We start from the raw sequence: 16,827 nt of genomic DNA on the forward strand, positions 1-16,827 counted from the left end.
CAGCTTTAACATAATCATTGCTTTATCCTGAACCCACAAAAATCCATGCACTATCCTGTAATATTAGAACCTTGAAACTTTCAGCTTCCTTTCAAAATAAGTTTCTAGTCCTTATCAGGACCCAAGTTATCTTTAAGACCTTCTTTGCTTGTTTTACTTCAGTGCTTCTAAACCTCACTTTCATCTTAGTAAAAAAAGAATCAGAAGGAAGTAGACAAACTAAAAACCACAGTATTACAGTAAAAATGATCTAAAATGCCAAACACATCAGCTTGTGCTTGATTAGTACAATTGTATCAATATTATGCAGGCTGTTAATGTGATGGGTAATATAAGCAGCAAGGAGAGAGGTCTCTGCTGCAAGGAGCTTACAGTCTGAAGTTAGGCAGCTGAGAGGAGAAGAATGGAATGGGAAAAGAGAGGCATGGACAAAACGAAAACAGGAGGAGGCAGGGATGTTGTTAGTCTGCCTCTAGACTGCTCTCTCTCTGGCATGAAGCATATCTCTCGGTCCCTTTTTCCTACTGAATCTTAATAAATGTCATCTAAGATCTCTGCCGAGCGCTGTTCCCTCTCCAAGATGTCCTAAGAAGAATTACCACTTCTAGTTTCAGACAAGGAAATCGCACCGACAAAAGAAGTGGAACATTTCTACCAGCTGCGCTCCGACATGTCCGTCACATTAATGCAAATGTTAAGCTAATGAAGCTATTTTTGTGTGGACCGCGATAAGCAATGGGCTGCAGCCCTCCGTGCCTCATTGTGGTACATTTCCATAAGCTCCCACAGGGCTCTACTGGAGAAAACCCTTTGTCTAATCTCAGTCCTTAAAAAGAGCCACTTAGAAAATTTGTCTGACCATCGTTGTGCTGATCGGCTCAGAGCATGACTGGTCACAGAAATGGGTCTCATGGTTCTTACATAATCTTTTTTTGGGGGGTATTATTATTATTATTATTATTATTATTATTATTATTATTATTATTATTATTAGTACCAGGCTCATAATGCAGCGCAGATTCCTGTACCGTTAGGCGCCAAACTTCCATGTTACATTAGTCATGCATTTTCGAAAGTGTGCTTAAACGAACTGTTTTTTTATTTTGAAGAGAGAGGACACGTTCCTTCCTTTCAGCACCTGTATAGCAAGCTCCCTTTTACTGAGTTAGACAATTGGACCATCTGGCTCAGTGTTGACTCTAATGATTGGCAGCAGCAGCAGCACCTCTTCTGGGCTGCAGCCCTACCTGGAAATGCCTGGAACCGAACCTGGGACCTTCTGGATAGAAGGCAGAAGCTCTGGCACTGAGCTATGCTGCATAGCTGCCAAGTCTCCCGTTTATCGCGGGAAACCCCTGGATTTTAATCCGTTTCCCGCTGTTATCCCAAATAGAAAAAAAATCCCAGAAATGCCCCGGATTTCCTACCTGCCAGGGAGGCTCCATTTGGGGTTCCGCTCTCCCCATGTCTGGGCACCGGAAATCGGGCAGCGCCGGCACCGGAAGTTGCTTCTACGCATGTCCAGACATGCGTAGAAGCGACTTCCGCTGCCGCGCTGTTGCTGATCCCGCATTTTGCAGCTATGGCTGCACCACCCTTTATCCAGTGAATTTTCCGAGGCAGCGAACGCCGCCGCCATTGCTTTATGCGGACTTTATGCTAATGGCTTTAGGTATGCTTAAGTTTGTGTCACTTGGGAAGCGGTGGGCTTCCAGAAGCTTCTGGACTGTGTCATCCCTGTCTATTGGCCGTGCTGGCTGGGATGGATGGGAGTTGAGAGTCCAGTAACATCCCAACCCCGTGTTAGATAAAAATAAGTAAGTGAATAGATTATGGCTCGGTGTGAGGAAAGGGCAGGGCTGGATTTAGGTTTGATGAGGCCCTAAGCGACTTTATATATCCAGCTGTCCTTTGCCCACAACAAATTGCCGCTGTTTTTGTATTGAATATATGCTATATGGTAATTTATGGACCTAATAGGTATCTCAGGGGTCAGCAACCTTTTTCAGCCGTGGGCCGGTCCACTGTCCCTCAGACCATGTGGTGGGCCGGACTATATATTTTTTTGGGGGGGGGGGTGAACGAATTCCTATGTCCCACAAATAACCCAGAGATGTATTTTAAATAAAAAGGACACATTCTACTCATGTAAAAACACTAGGCAGGCCCCACAAAAAACCCAGAGATGCATTTTAAATAAAAGGACACATTCTACTCATGTAAAAACACGCTGGATCCCAGACCGTCTGTGGGCCGGATTGAGACGGCAGTTGGGCCGCATCCGGCCCACAGGCCTTAGGTTGCCTACCCCTGAGGTATCTCGATCCATTTGCACATGTTGCCATGACACCAGTCCATGCAGAATGTAGGCACCTTGTATATAGAAATGAGCAAACCAGTGATATTTTAGGGAGCAGGTGAGCAGGTGGGGCCCGTTACATCACAGGAGCCTACACAACACAAAGCACTGTTGCTGTATGTAGGTTTTATTTAATTTGATGTTATCTTATATTTTGGAAATGTACATCCAGGGGTTTTTTTCCCTTTAAATTTTTTGGGCGCCCCCAAGAGAGCGGGGCCCTAAGCCATAGCTTGTTTAGCTTATACGTAAATCCGGCACTAGGAAAGGGGTTGGGGTTGGGACAGTAAACACTTCTCTCCTCACACTCAGAACTTTTCCTCCAGAGACTCCTGCCTATCTTTCGCTGATAAAGGATTGCCAGCAAACTCCTTGTTATCCTCCTCCTCCTCCCCTACTCTTGTCAATTAGCTTTCCTGTCCTGCCTGTTCTCTGCCTAGGCCTTTACAGTACTTGCAAACAGGCTATTACTCACAGCAAGCAAATAGCCCAGTGGAGAGCTAATAGCTTGGGGGCGATTCTCATTAAATCAGTGCAAGGAGGAAAGGATGTCTTTTGGTAACTGCTATGCAGCCGTTCCTGTCTGGTTTGGGTGGTGGGGCCCTTACATTGCCTCGTCTTTATCATCATTATCGTTGTTGTTGTTGTTTAAGCGCATTTAACGTAATGCATAATTTGGCTCTTAAAGGTAAAGGGACCCCTGACTGTTAGGTCCAGTTGCGGACGACTCTGGGGTTGCGGCACCTATGTTTTGCACAAAATTGGTTTGCTTTGCCATGGCAAGAGGCAAGGAGTTATGGAGAACCCCTGCCCAGAGAAGCCGTCCCCTCTCCCTCAGGAGGGAAAAAAAAGGTTCCTGAATATTTTTCAGGTATTTGCCCTACAGCCACAGGGGCTAGAAACTTTATCGAATAAAATAGAAACCGAGATTCTCAGGAAGCTGCATTTGCTGTTGGATATAAAAGGTGTTTTACCAGTGAGATTGTAGAAGCACAGGGAACGCGCACTGCTGATTTTTTAAAAACCCTTATCCTTAACCACCACTGTATCCCCTACTTTAGCATTACTTAAATGCTGAACCATTGCTCCCCTCCAACACCACCTATACCTTCCTTATCTCTGTGCCTCCTTCTTCATTCCTATATAGACCTTGGATGACCTGGAAGAGCGAGTCAAAGAAGCCGGGATCGAGATCACTTTCCGCCAGAGCTTCTTCTCTGACCCTGCTGTGCCCGTCAAGAATCTGAAGGTGATCCTGGCTGCGAGGGGTTGTGAGGGGTGGGTGCTTACCGACCTCAGGTTTAGAGATCCCTGTCAGCAGGGGTGCTGCCCGCAGCAGCTTCTGCCCTGCTATTGGGGTGCTCCTGCCCACTAGCAGAAGCTAGCAGGCAATAGGAGTGGGCTGCATCAATAGGAGTATAGCATCTAGATCAAGGGAAGTAATAGTACCACTGTATTCTGCTCTGGTCAGACCTCACCTGGAGTACTGTGTCCAGTTCTGGGCACCACAGTTCATGAAGAATACTGACAAGCTGGAACGTGTCCAGAGGAGGGCAACCAAAATGGTCAAAGGCCTGGAAACGATGCCTTATGAGGAATGGCTTAGGCAGCTGGGTATGTTTAGCCTGGAGAAGAGAAGGTTAAGGGGTGATATGATAGCCATGTTCAAATATATCAAAGGATGTCATATAGAGGAGGGAGAAAGGTTGTTTTCTGCTGCTCCAGAGAAGCGGACACGGAGCAATGGATTCAAACTACAAGAAAGAAGATTCCACCTAAACATTAGGAAGAACTTCCTGACAGTAAGAGCTGTTCGGCAGTGGAATTTGCTGCCAAGGAGTGTGGTGGAGTCTCCTTCTTTGGAGGTCTTTAAGCAGAGGCTTGACAGCCATATGTCAGGAATGCTTCAGTGGTGTTTCCTGCTTGGCAGGGGGTTGGGCTGGATGGCCCTTGTGGTCTCATCCAACTCTATGATTCTAAGGGAGGGCAGATGGACTCAGCTCCGCTCCATCCAAACCCCCTTCAACAAGGGCGGGTGGGTCTGGACGTTTGGATTGCTTTGTATCTGTGCTTTTTGCACATGTCAGATCTGTGTTTTTGGGTGGGACAGCTTCAGGCTGTTGGGAGGGAGGGGGCAGGGACAGGCTTGTGCGGAGCTGTGAAAAGTTCCATCCCAGTGTACATATCTCAATTGGACAGCAGAATCCTAGACGTGTTTGTTTGCTGGAAGATAAGCTTCAGTGTTTTCAGTGGGGCTTTCTCCCAAGTAAGTGTGCAGCCACAAGGAGGGTTCATAACCATGAGCCACATCCCTTTGGCCTCGGCTAACCTCTAGAGCAGGCATTGTCAACCTTTTCAGACCCAGGGCCCACCTTTAACGCAAACATGCATTTGGGGACCCACTTCTTAATTGTTTGACATATATCCACAGGGTGATACTTCTTGTTCTTTGGCGATCACTCGTAGCTGAGTAAGATTGTCTTCCATAAACATGGTTTTAACAATGAGTCCGTAAGTGACTGTGGAGGCCAATTCTGGATCCACATGTCCTTCCCCAGTGGGGACATTGGTTTCCAGGCGGGAGTTGATCATGGTGTGGATTTGCCAAGCATGCCTTCCTCTTCGCACATTTCACCCTTGCGTCCTGAGTTTGAGTGTCTTCAAAGTCCATTACACCTTTGGTAAAGGCTGTTCTCCAACTGGAGTGCTCGCAGGCAAGTGTTTCCCAATTGTTGGTGTTTATACTACATTTTTAAAAAATTGCCTCGAGACGGTCTTTAAACCTCTCTTGTTGACCACCAAAATTACGCTTTCCATTTTTAAGTTCAGAATAGTTCTAGTTGCTTTGGAAGACGATCATCAGGCATCTGCACAACATGACCACCCCAATGAAGCTGATGTTGAAGAATCATTGCTTTGACACTGGTGATCTTTGCTTCTTCCAGTACACTGGTATTAGTTCGCCTGTCTTCCCAAGTGATGTGTAAAATCAGGGTGATAGTGCTGCTGTTGAGATCCACTTGGATCAGGCCGTGTCCTGCAGGTGGGTCTTGACCTACCAGTTGAAATGAGTCATGCTGTATCCCTGCCTGCACTCAGCATCTCAGTAGTACCTCCTGGACAGCCATCTTTCTTATTAGCTGTTGGAACGAGAGTTAATTGACTGAAACTTTGAGAATGCCCTTGCTGTGTGTCTGTGGGGGGGGGCAGTGTGTGTGGCAGTGTGTTAAATTACCCCAAGTGACAGAGTGTGTGTATGTGGGGGGAGGTGATCTGGGTGAAAGGGAGGTTGTCAAAACTTTCTTGCTTCCTCGCCCAACCCCCATTACTTGACCAACTACCAATGATGCTTTTTTACAGTTAGGGTTGCGTCCAATCTTAGTCCCATTCAGGGCAGATGCTTTGAAATTAATAGATAGGACTAGCGTAGGTCCATGCATTTCAGTAGGTCTACCCATGGACTGCAAGAAGGTCAAACCTATTCATTCTTAAGGAAATCAGCCCTGAGTGCTCCCTGGAAGGACAGATCGTGAAGCTGAGGCTCCAATACTTTGGCCACCTCATGAGAAGAGAAGACTCCCTGGAAAAGACCCTGATGTTGGGAAAGATTGAGGGCACTAGGAGAAGGGGACGACAGAGGACGAGATGGTTGGACAGTGTTCTCGAAGCCACGAACATGAGTTTGACCAAACTGCGGAAGGCAGTGGAAGACAGGAGTGCCTGGTGTGCTATGGTCCATGGGGTCACGAAGAGTCGGACACGACTAAACGACTAAACAACAACAACAACCCTGAGTAAAACTTAGTTGGATGAAACCCTTAGATTTTGAAAACCTATGCAGAGGTTTTTGGGTTATATATATATATATATATATATATATATATATATATATATATGACAGGGGTGCCTGGCATGCTCTGGTCCATGGGGTCACGAAGAGTCGGACACGACTAAACGACTACACAACATATATCGATAGATAGATAGATAGATAGATAGATTAGATAGATAGATAGATAGATAGATAGGTTCAGTTTATAAAAATTTAACAATGCATAACACTTATACATTTGTAATCTAATATCAAAGAGGAGAAAAGGATAGAAAGGGGGAGAGATAAAGGAACAATGAGTTAAATCATCCAACATTTCTTAGATTGACAACATTTCTTAGATACGTTCATTAACATTATCTGAGTGGCAGTTTTCTAATTATAAGAACATAGAGATTCCAATGAGCCTGGATCAGGGATGACTATTAATAAATTAAATGCTTCCTTTATTAGTACAGTCGTGCCTTGGTTTTCGAACAGAATGTGTTCCAGAAGTCCGTTTGACTTCCAAAACATTCGGAAACCAAGGTGTGGCTTCTGATTGGCTGCAGCCAATCGGAAGCCGCGGAAGCCACACCGGACGTTTAGCTTCCGAGGCAAAAATTAGCAAACCAGAACACCTACTTCCGGGTTTGTGGCTTTTGAGTTGTTCATGGACTAAGCTGTTCAAAAACCAAGGTATGACTGTACTGTATATGCGAGTTAGTGAAAGCTTTTAACTAGCAGCTACCGATATATTATTGAAACATGGATGTTGCATTTGAAATGCATGGCTGCTCTTGTTATTGGAACACTTTTGGATTAATTTTTGTAGATATTTGTTTACCCTGCACTTTGTCAGGCAAGTAGGACAGGAGTTAAACAGCCACTCTCCTCCCTTGCGATTGCCTTATCTTCCACAAGGTTATCTGTCTAGCTGTCTGTCTGTCTGTCTGTCTGTCTGTCTGCCTGCCTGCCTGCCTGCCTGTCAAGTAGGTGGCCATCCCTACCTGTTGTAGATTCCATATAAGGGCTTACTTTTATCTGTCCTGTGTCTTTCAGCATTCAGCGTCATTGGATGTCCACACGTTTTAGTGTTAGGGGACAGAGGGGGAAAACCTCCTGGCCACTTTCTCCACCCTAAGCACCTCTGAAGGCTGTTTCCTTTGTGGAAAGGCAGAGTGTTGTTGTTGTTGTTGTTTAGTCATTCAGTCGTTTGCGGCGTTCGGGAGCCAAAACATTCGGCTCACAAGGCGTTTGACTTCCGAGGTATGTTGTTTAGTCGTTTAGTCGTGTCCGACTCTTCGTGACCCCATGGACCAGAGCACGCCAGGCACTCCTGTCCTGCACTGCCTCCCGCAGTCTGGTCAAACTCATGTTCGTAGCTTCGAGAACACTGTCCAACCATCTCGTCCTCTGTCGTCCCCTTCTCCTAGTGCCCTCCATCTTTCCCAACATCAGGGTCTTTTCCAGGGAGTCTTCTCTTCTCATGAGGTAGCCAAAGTATTGGAGCCTCAGCTTCACGATCTGTCCTTCCAGTGAGCACTGGGAGCTGATTTCCTGAAGATTGGATAGGTTTGATCTTCTTGCAGTCCATGGGACTCTCAAGAGTCTCCTCCAGCACCATAATTCAAAAGCATCAATTCTGATGCTTTTGATATGCTTTTTGATATGCAGTACAAATTCAGAGTGTACTGCATATCAAAAAGTGACTCTATATAATCTATGAGATGGGCTTACATGTCCCCTCATGCTCCAAGCCAAGCACGATTGGTAGGTGCTTCTGGCGCACACACACACACACACACACACACACACACACACACACACACACACACACATGCTGGTGGAGGCTGGGGGGGGAGGCAGGGTGAGGAAGAAAGAAGCCTCCCCTGAAATTCAGTGCCTTTCTCGTTCTGGCGGCAGCTGCCATCCCCTGAGCCGACAGATGGACAGACAGCGCCACCCACAAGCCTCCTGACAGCTTCTGCTCAGGGGAGAACTGTTGCCACCAGAATGAACGAGCCAGATCCTGCCGCAGCCCTGTTGGGTTGGGTTTTCTCCTTTAAAAAAAAAAAGAACAAGCAGGCAACACTTGCAAGAAGCACCCAGCAGGAGCAACTGGAATATAGCTGCTTCCTTCCTTTTCATGTCAGCGAGTGGCTGCATTTAACACTGCAGAAGAAAACAAGAGCGCTTTTTCTCTCTCTCTATATATATATTGGAGGGAGGTCTGTTTGATTGGTGCAGAACTTACGTCCTGCCTACCGCAAAGACTGCTCCCTCTGCTCTCCCCGCTGGTTGGGACCCTATGGGGCCAGAGTGCCTTATAGGCAACGTGACCCCTTTCCCCTCACCCCAGAAACAACAGGGTCTTTTGCACCGCGACTTCAGATCACCAGGCTCCTCGGGAGGGTCTATTAAACATTAATGAAAACTGCATTTCGGATTCGTCGGCGCTCGCGCTGCAGGAGCAAGAGGCAGGAACCCCAAGCAAGAGGCAGCGTGCCTTTCTCGTCAAATGCCTTGGCTCCTTCCAATATGCGGAATTCGCAGCCAGATTGGTCCAACCGCCCCGTGTGCCAGCCTGATGAGCAACAGCAAGTTCAGGGCGCACAAAAGAAAGCCCTCCTTTGCACAATGTACAATCAGCGGAGGAATTCAGGACTGCAATTAGATGGTGACGCCAGTAGCTTTGATGGGGTTTTTTTGTGGGGGGGGGGGGGAATGTAACTCGGATTGCTCATAAATAGCACTCCCATAATTAGAGATAGTAGCGTACCTCTGAGCAGTGGTTGCCTGCTGGGACAAACAAGGGAGAACAACTATCACTTTAATGCTCTGCTTCAGAGAGGCAGCTTGTTGGAAGCATAATGCTAAGCTAGGAAACTATAAGCAGGGAGAGCTCAGGTCTTGCTTGTGGGATTCTCAGAGGCATCTGGTTGGCCACTGTGAGAACAGGCTGCCATACTCTCCAACATTTCACCAATGAAAATAGGGGTGTCCTATTATTATTATTATTATTATTATTATTATTATTACTACTACTACTACTACTACTAGCTGGCCCGGCCACGCATTGCTGTGGCTCAGTCTGTTAAATGGAGACTCGGAGTCCCCTTCAAATTCCCCTCACCTTCAGAGTCCCCCTGTTTTACACGTATTCTGTTTACGCAGGCGCATCCTTGTGACTCCCCCCACCCTGTGCCGACCCATGAGGAATCGCGCCCCCTCCTCCCCCCACCCCCGCCGCTAGAGGGCGCTGGTTTGCAACCTGGTTCTTTTCCCAGCATGCACTTTTGGCTGAATGGTGTGTTCTGGAACAGTAGTTTTGGGGGGGGTCTTACATGGCCCAGGTGTGACATTTGTCTTTGCAAACTTTCTTAGATCCTTCAGACATTCGCATGGGACGTTGTGTCCGAATTTGAAAGCAAGCGGTCAAGCAGTTTCAGAGAAAAGTGGAGACCCACCCACATGCCCTTTTTACATATTATATATATATATATATATATATATATATATATATATATATATAATTATACTCCACCCATCTGACTGGGTTTCCGCAGCCACTCTTGGCAGCTCCCAACATATATAAAAAAATATAATAAAACATTAAACATTTTAAAACATCCTTCTACAGGACTACCTTCAAATATCTTCTAAAGGTTGTAAAGTTACTTATCTCCTTGGCTGGGGGTGGTTTCACCATACCCTCCAACATTACTCTGATGAAAATAGAGACTCCCTAAGGAAAAGCGGGACATTCCGGGTTCAAATCAGAAATCTAATCAGGGATTGCTTCTGTAAATCCAGGACTTTCCCTAGAAAATAGGGACACTTGGAGGGTCCAGAATGCTGGACAAGATGGGCTTTTGGCCCAGCTGTGTGTGTGAAGCAAACTACATGCTCATATGTTCAATTCATTTAAAAAATGCATGAAAGTTTGAGTTATGCAGGTGAGGAGAATGTGTGCGTGAATTCAGCAATGCTTAGTTTATTTTTGGTTGCTGTTTTGGGAATGTTGTTAATTCTATCGTTTTATAGATTATGAATGCTGTAGCACTTTGTAAATCCTATGATGTGATTTTTGTTGCAATTGCGACATGTGCCTTATTTTTAGTAGTTCTGTTTCATAGGCGGTAATTGTTTCCTTGATAATTTGCAATTGTTCTACTAACGATTTGTTAGTTATTCTATATCAGGGGTGGCCAACTCCCAAGAGACTGTGATCTACTCACAGAGTTAAAAACTGGCAGTGATCTACCCCCTTTTTGGGTTCAGGTCAAAGTTGTTTAGCTTTTTTTAGGAAGGAGGAAGGTCCATTGGGGGGGCTTCAGGTCAATGTTGTTGAGTTTTTTCAGGGAGGAGGTAAAATGTTGAACTTTTTTTAGGGGAGCCACAGTTGTTCAGCTTCTTTGAGGGGAGCCAATGATCTACCAGCGATCTACCACAGACGTCCAGTGATCTACCGGTAGATCACGATCTACCTGTTGGACATGCCTGTTCTATATGATTTGTGCTGCATTTGTGACGTTCTGTTCTGTTATTGTCATCTGTTGCTTGTAAGCCGCTTTGGGGTTCATTCGAACGAAAACAGGCATAGAAATATAACCAATCAATCTGCTATAAGCAATTGATCACACCTGGCTCTGTGGAAACGCCCTCCGGCCACCTGATCCTACTTTTCCCCTTACAGCGCCAAGATGCCCGCATCATCGTTGGACTCTTTTATGAGACGGAGGCGCGGAAGGTCTTCTGTGAGGTGAGTGTCCAGGGTGGAGGTTCCTCTCTAGGAATACAAGAGGCTGCAGCGAAGGTTCTTCCTTCATTCCCAACTTTACTTAGAGATGTTGGGGATTGAACCTGGGACTCTCGGCAGGCAAAGCAGAAGCTTTACCTACTGAGCTACAGCCCTTTCTCCTAGAATGTGTGATAGGAGGCTTGAGATGAAAGGCAAGCCATGGCATGGCACTGACTGGACCACTCTTCTTATTGGCGAACCTTCATTTCTCCCCTCTTTTTTTTATAATAATAATTTTTATTGATTTTATACACTAATAACAAACAAACACATAGCACATAAAAAAATTTTAACCATTCATTACATTATCCTTTTCAATGTATAGGGACTTCCCTCATTCTCCCCCACTGAGCTACATTGTCCATTGTTTTACATTCAGCAGGTTTGTCTTCTAAAACCATACATTAAAAAAAAATTATCTTACCCTTCTATCCTAAATAAAATTTCTGTTATACTGCCTAAAGCAGGCACCCCCAAACTTCAGCCCTCCAGATGTTTTGGTCTACAATTCCCATCTTCCCCGACCACTAGTCCTGTTAGCTAAGGATCATGGGAGTTGTAGGCCAAAACATCTGGAGGGCCGCAGTTTGGGGATGCATGGCCTAAAGCCTATACAGTGGTGCCTCACTAGACGAATTTAATTCATTCCACGGGTCTTTTCTTATAACGAAAAATTTGTCTAGCAAATCCCATAGGAATGCATTGAATTTTTTTGAATTTTTTTTTGCCCATAGGAAAAAATTCAATGCATTCCTATGGGAAACCGCGATTCGCTAGACGAATTTTTCATAAAACGAATTCATCTAGCGAGGCAACCTCCGCTAGAAAAAACCTTTCGTTAAGCGGAAATTTCGTTAAGCAGGGCATTCGTTAAGCGAGGCACCACTGTACTCTGCTTCCTTAAAGGTTAATTATATCTTGCAATATTTCTTTAAATAGTCTCTAAATTTCTTCCAATCTTCTTCAACCTTCTCCTCCTTCTGGTCGCGGATCCTTCTGGTCATCTTGGCGAGTTCCATATAGTCCATCATCTTTATCTGCCAGTCATTGATTGTGGGCATTCCTTGAGATTTCCAAAATTTAGCTATCAGTAGTCTAGCTGCAGTTGTGGCATACAGAAAGAATGTACAATCTTTTGGGGGGGATCTCATCTCCAACTATTTCAAGCAAAAAGGCCTCTGGTTTTTTTTAAAACTTCATTTCTCCTCTCTTGTGGCACTGGGGACAGGTCTACAAGGAGCGCTTGTTTGGGAAGAAGTACGTCTGGTTCCTGATTGGCTGGTACGCCGACAACTGGTTCCGCATCAAGGATGCGAATATTAACTGCACGGAGGAGGAGATGAGGGAGGCCGTGGAGGGCCACATCACCACCGAGATCGTCATGTTGAACCCAGAGAACACACGAAGCATCTCCAACATGGTGAGGGAGAGTCTCAGAGGGCGGGGGGGGGGGGAGGTTGGGAGGTGGTAAATGTCAAATGTTGGGGTTTTTAAGCTTGCCTGGAGCATACCTGCCAAGTTCCTGGGGGAGAAATAAGGGATTGGACCTGAAGTAGCAGACCAGAAGTAGCGCTGCTGCCATTTTGGAACTGGGCGGAGCATGCTCAGAAGCGACTTTTGATGCTGCTTTGCCCAGTTCCAAAATGACCTCCGCACCAGAAGTCACACTGCAGCCATTTTGGAACTGGGCAGAGCTGCATCAAAAGTCGCTTCTGAGCATGCTCCGCCCAGTTCCAAAATGGCCACCGCGCCAGAATAAACCGGGGGGAAACAAAAAAATCCGTTTTTTCAGCTGGGAACAGCTAGAAAAACGGGGGTTTCCCGGGGAATACAGGAGACTTGGCAGCTATGCCTGGAAGTCACGCTCCGACGTTTGGAAGCCCTCGCCATAGAGACTGACTGATTTGTTGCCAGCAAAGGAAACACACTCTGCATGTGTTCTAAGGTGATGTTGTCAAATGCCCGAAGCCTAACTTGTTGTTGAGAGCTGGCTCCGAGGCGAAAGTCTGGAGAGGTCTGGTTTAAAGCGGGGAGGTGATTTAAAAAACAGAAACCAGGCGTTTGCTCAAGTTGCAGGTAATGGACAACGGTGAAAGCAATATACACTGTCAAAGGGAGCAAGAAACTTTTGTAATATTCCAAATAAACAAAAGCCAAATTTAAAAAACCCGCTTCCCCCCTTTTTAAAGCAAGATTTCATCTTAATGCACTTCTGTCTGTTAAAAAGAGTTGATTCATGTGACAGTTAATACCAGATCTTTGAGAAGCCATTGGTTTTTCTACTAGGTAGGGTTAACTTATGTATTTTATAGAGTCAATGTGGGGTGGAAGGACTGGGTTGCCTGGAAAAACAAGACTTGCCTCAACTTTAAGGCTTACAGAGAGAACACATTATCCATCCAACCTTAACCATAATTTATATGTCTGGGGATCAGAATTTATATATTCTGGCGGTTCCCTCGTTGCGAGAAGCCAAGTTGCAGGGAACCAGACAGAGGGCCTTCTCGGTAGTGGCACCCGCCCTGTGGAACGCCCTCCCAGGAGATGTCAAGGCAATAAGTAACTATTTTACTTTTAGAAGACAACTGAAGGCGACCCTGTTTAGGGAAGTTTTTAATGTTTGATGCTGTACTGTTTTTAATATTCGGTTGGAAGCCGCCCAGAGTGGCTGGAGAAACCGTGCCAGATGGGCGGGGTATAAATAATAAATTATTATTATTATTATTATTATTATTATTATTATTATTATTATTATATTATCATTTTCTTTTGTCCCCTACAGACATCACAGGAGTTCATTGAGAAGCTGACGAAGCGGGTGGAAAAATCCCCAGAGGAGACGGGAGGCTTCCAGGAAGCTCCGCTGGCCTATGATGCCGTCTGGGCCCTGGCACTAGCACTCAACAAGACCTCCACGGAGCTGGTGAAGAAGGGGCTGCGGCTGGAAGACTTCAATTATAACAACAGGACTATCACAGATGAGATCTACCGAGCCCTCAACTCTTCAGCCTTTGAGGGAGTCTCTGTGAGTGGCTCTTGAACCTGATCTCCTTGGGGCAGAATGTGGATGTTTGGGATTTAGAAACGCCCACATACGGTATCTGTCTGTCTGTCTGTCTGTCTGTCTGTCTGTCTGTCTGTCTGTCTGTCTGTCTGTCTTTGTATGCCACCCTGAAACTTGGGAGACCCTGTATTAATATGCACAGTGCTTTTTTTCTTTAAAAAAATGTTTAGGGGTACTCTCATTTTGACTCAAGAAACTCACCATTTTATAGTTCAAATCAGGGGAAATAAATACAGTAAGTGGACAAAAGTACAAAGATTCACAAAGTGTTTAGGGGTATGCGTACCCCTGTGTCCCCCCCCACCGGAAAAAAGCACTGGAAATAATAATAATAATAATAATGTTTCTATCCCGCCCTCCCCGGCCAGGACCGGGCTCAGGGCGGCTAACAGCAGAGTATATAATACATAGAATCATAGAATCATAGAATTGTAGATTTCGAAGGGACCCTGAGGATCAACTAGTCCAACCCCCTGCAATGCAGGAATACGCAACTGTCCCATACAAGGATTGAACCTGAAACCATGACATTATCAGCATCTTGCTCTAACCAACTGAGCTAAACACATAAAATCAAACAATCAATTAAAATACATCTTAAGATCAGGTTAAGATCAGCATAAAAACAGATGGCAACCCACAGATTATAACTATAGGAGTTGGGAACATTAAGTGCTCGTCAGGCCCAACTATTGAATATGCAACTCCCTTTCCCCTTTCTCCCCAGGGACATGTGGTCTTTGATGCCAGCGGCTCTCGGATGGCCTGGACCCTCATCGAACAGCTTCAGGGTGAGCAAGAATCATTGTCATTGTGCTGGGTATGTTGGAAGCGTTGGTTTCTCTTCTGACACATACCTGCAAGGCAGCTGTTCTCAGTGGCACACGATAGTTTGGGCAGACCCCATATGCCACATGCAGTACTGCCTCCTGACCAATCCCAGCCTCCCATTATTCATTGCCTTATTATCCGCATGAAATTAAGTCGAGAGCCGCAGGCCCGCCCCCTGCACTGCTAGGGGTTTGTTCCACTCTCCTACCCGGCATCAATGCTTCACCTCCCTACTGTATGTATGTAATGCCTCCTTCTGCCAACAGATGGCATCTATAAGAAGATTGGGTATTACGACAGCACCAAGGATAATCTCTCCTGGTACAACAATGAAAAATGGATTGGTAAGAGACTGAAGTTTTAGGCATGGCAACCAGTGGTGTGACTCTTACAGGACCCAAAATAAAAATAAGGAGTGATATAATGCATGTTGTTGTTGTTTAGTCGTCTTAGTCGTGTTCGACTCTCCGTGACGCCATGAACCAGAGCATGCCTTGGAAACTCACACTTTCTTCTCAAAGCTTCTCCTTTTTTATGTCCATGGAGTTTTCTTGGCAAAATACTGGAGTGGATTGCCAGTTCCTTCTCCATTTAGTCTAAACTCTCGGCTATGACCTGTCTGTCTTGGGTCATAGCTCATAGCTTCTTGGAGTTATTCAAGCCCCTTCGCCATGACAAGGCATGAAGGGGATATAATGCATACAAAATAGTTAATACAATACTTTCAATTTCCTTCTTGCGTTAATTTTATTTGTAAACTAGCTGGCCAGGCCACGCGTTGCTGTGGCTCATCCCTGTGATTCCCCTACCCTGTCCCGATCCATGACCTATCCCGTCCCCTCCTGCCCCCAACCCACACCCAGGTGAGTCCCCACCTCCATTTGGCCTAGTCTGTAAAGGCGTGCCTCCATTCGGCCTAGTAGCTGCAGTACCAGTGTAGCCTCCGATAGAGGGCCAAGGTTTTCTAGCTGTAGTACCAGTGTAGCAGCCGCTAGAGGGCACTGTGTTGCAATCTCTTCTGCCTTCTATTTCCCAGCTTCCCCGGCCCTCTGAGTTCAGGGTTTCAAACCAGTGGGTTTTACCTGGTTTTCGTGGCACAGGTGTGAGATGTGGGCAATCTAAGCACATGGAAACACTTGGATATCCCCATGTGATGCTGTGGCCAAATTTGAATGCGATCGGGCAAGCGGTTTCGGAGAACGTCACGGCCTAACAAACATGGACTTATATATATATAGATATGTGTGGCTATTCACAAAAGCGAATGAAAAATTAGAGAGAGAGAGTGTGTGTGAAATTTAGAAGACATCTGAAGGCAGCCCTGTTTAGGCAAACTTTTAATGTTTAATAGATTATTGCATTTTAGTGTTCTGTTGGAAGCCGCCCACAGTGGCTGGGGAAACTCAGCCAGATGGGCGGGGTATAAATAATAAATTATTATTATTATTATTTACTGCATTTAAATCCCATCTTTCCTTCTAGTAGCTAAAGGTGCCATACATGGTTCTCTTACTACTCATACACACAGAGATAGATAGATAGATAGATGATAGATAGATAGATAGATAGATAGATAGATAGATAGATAGATAGATAGAGACATAGAGATAGATATAATTAAAAACTAGGGTTGCCAGACTCAATAGTGGACAGAACTTCTGTGCCTTTAATTGCCCTGCTCTCTTTTGAGTCTGGAAACCTTAAAGAGAAACCAGCAGACCCTTTGCTTGGAAATTAAACAAAGGGTCTGCTGGTTTCTCTTTAAGGTTTCCAGACTCGAAAGAGAGCAGGGCAATGAAAGGCACAGAAGTCCTGTCCACTATTGAGTCTGGCAACCCTATTAAAAACAAGTCAAGTCCCAGTGTCTGCTGAGACCAAGCTGCTGTAAAGCACCTTGGGAAATACATGGAACTGGGTTGAGTCAGGAGGCCACGGTGATTCTGCAGCCTGTGCACTTG

At 45.5% G+C, this 16,827-nt stretch overlaps 1 protein-coding gene across 1 annotated transcript in view; it reads left to right on the forward strand.

Annotated features, from left to right (window-relative positions):
- The window catches only part of GABBR1 (gamma-aminobutyric acid type B receptor subunit 1), a 68,578-nt gene that overhangs the window by 24,286 nt on the left and 27,465 nt on the right, over window positions 1-16,827 (forward strand). The window contains exons 7-12 of the mRNA XM_088663325.1: window positions 3,507-3,608; window positions 10,870-10,935; window positions 12,203-12,394; window positions 13,757-13,999; window positions 14,766-14,829; window positions 15,136-15,213. Coding sequence (XP_088519451.1) covers window positions 3,507-3,608; window positions 10,870-10,935; window positions 12,203-12,394; window positions 13,757-13,999; window positions 14,766-14,829; window positions 15,136-15,213 — 745 coding nt within the window. The remainder of the gene's footprint in view (window positions 1-3,506; window positions 3,609-10,869; window positions 10,936-12,202; window positions 12,395-13,756; window positions 14,000-14,765; window positions 14,830-15,135; window positions 15,214-16,827) is intronic.

Source organism: Zootoca vivipara, chromosome 2 (genome assembly GCF_965207765.1).
Source record: "Zootoca vivipara chromosome 2, rZooViv2.hap1.1, whole genome shotgun sequence".
In the NCBI taxonomy this organism is placed as follows: Eukaryota; Metazoa; Chordata; class Lepidosauria; order Squamata; family Lacertidae; genus Zootoca; species Zootoca vivipara.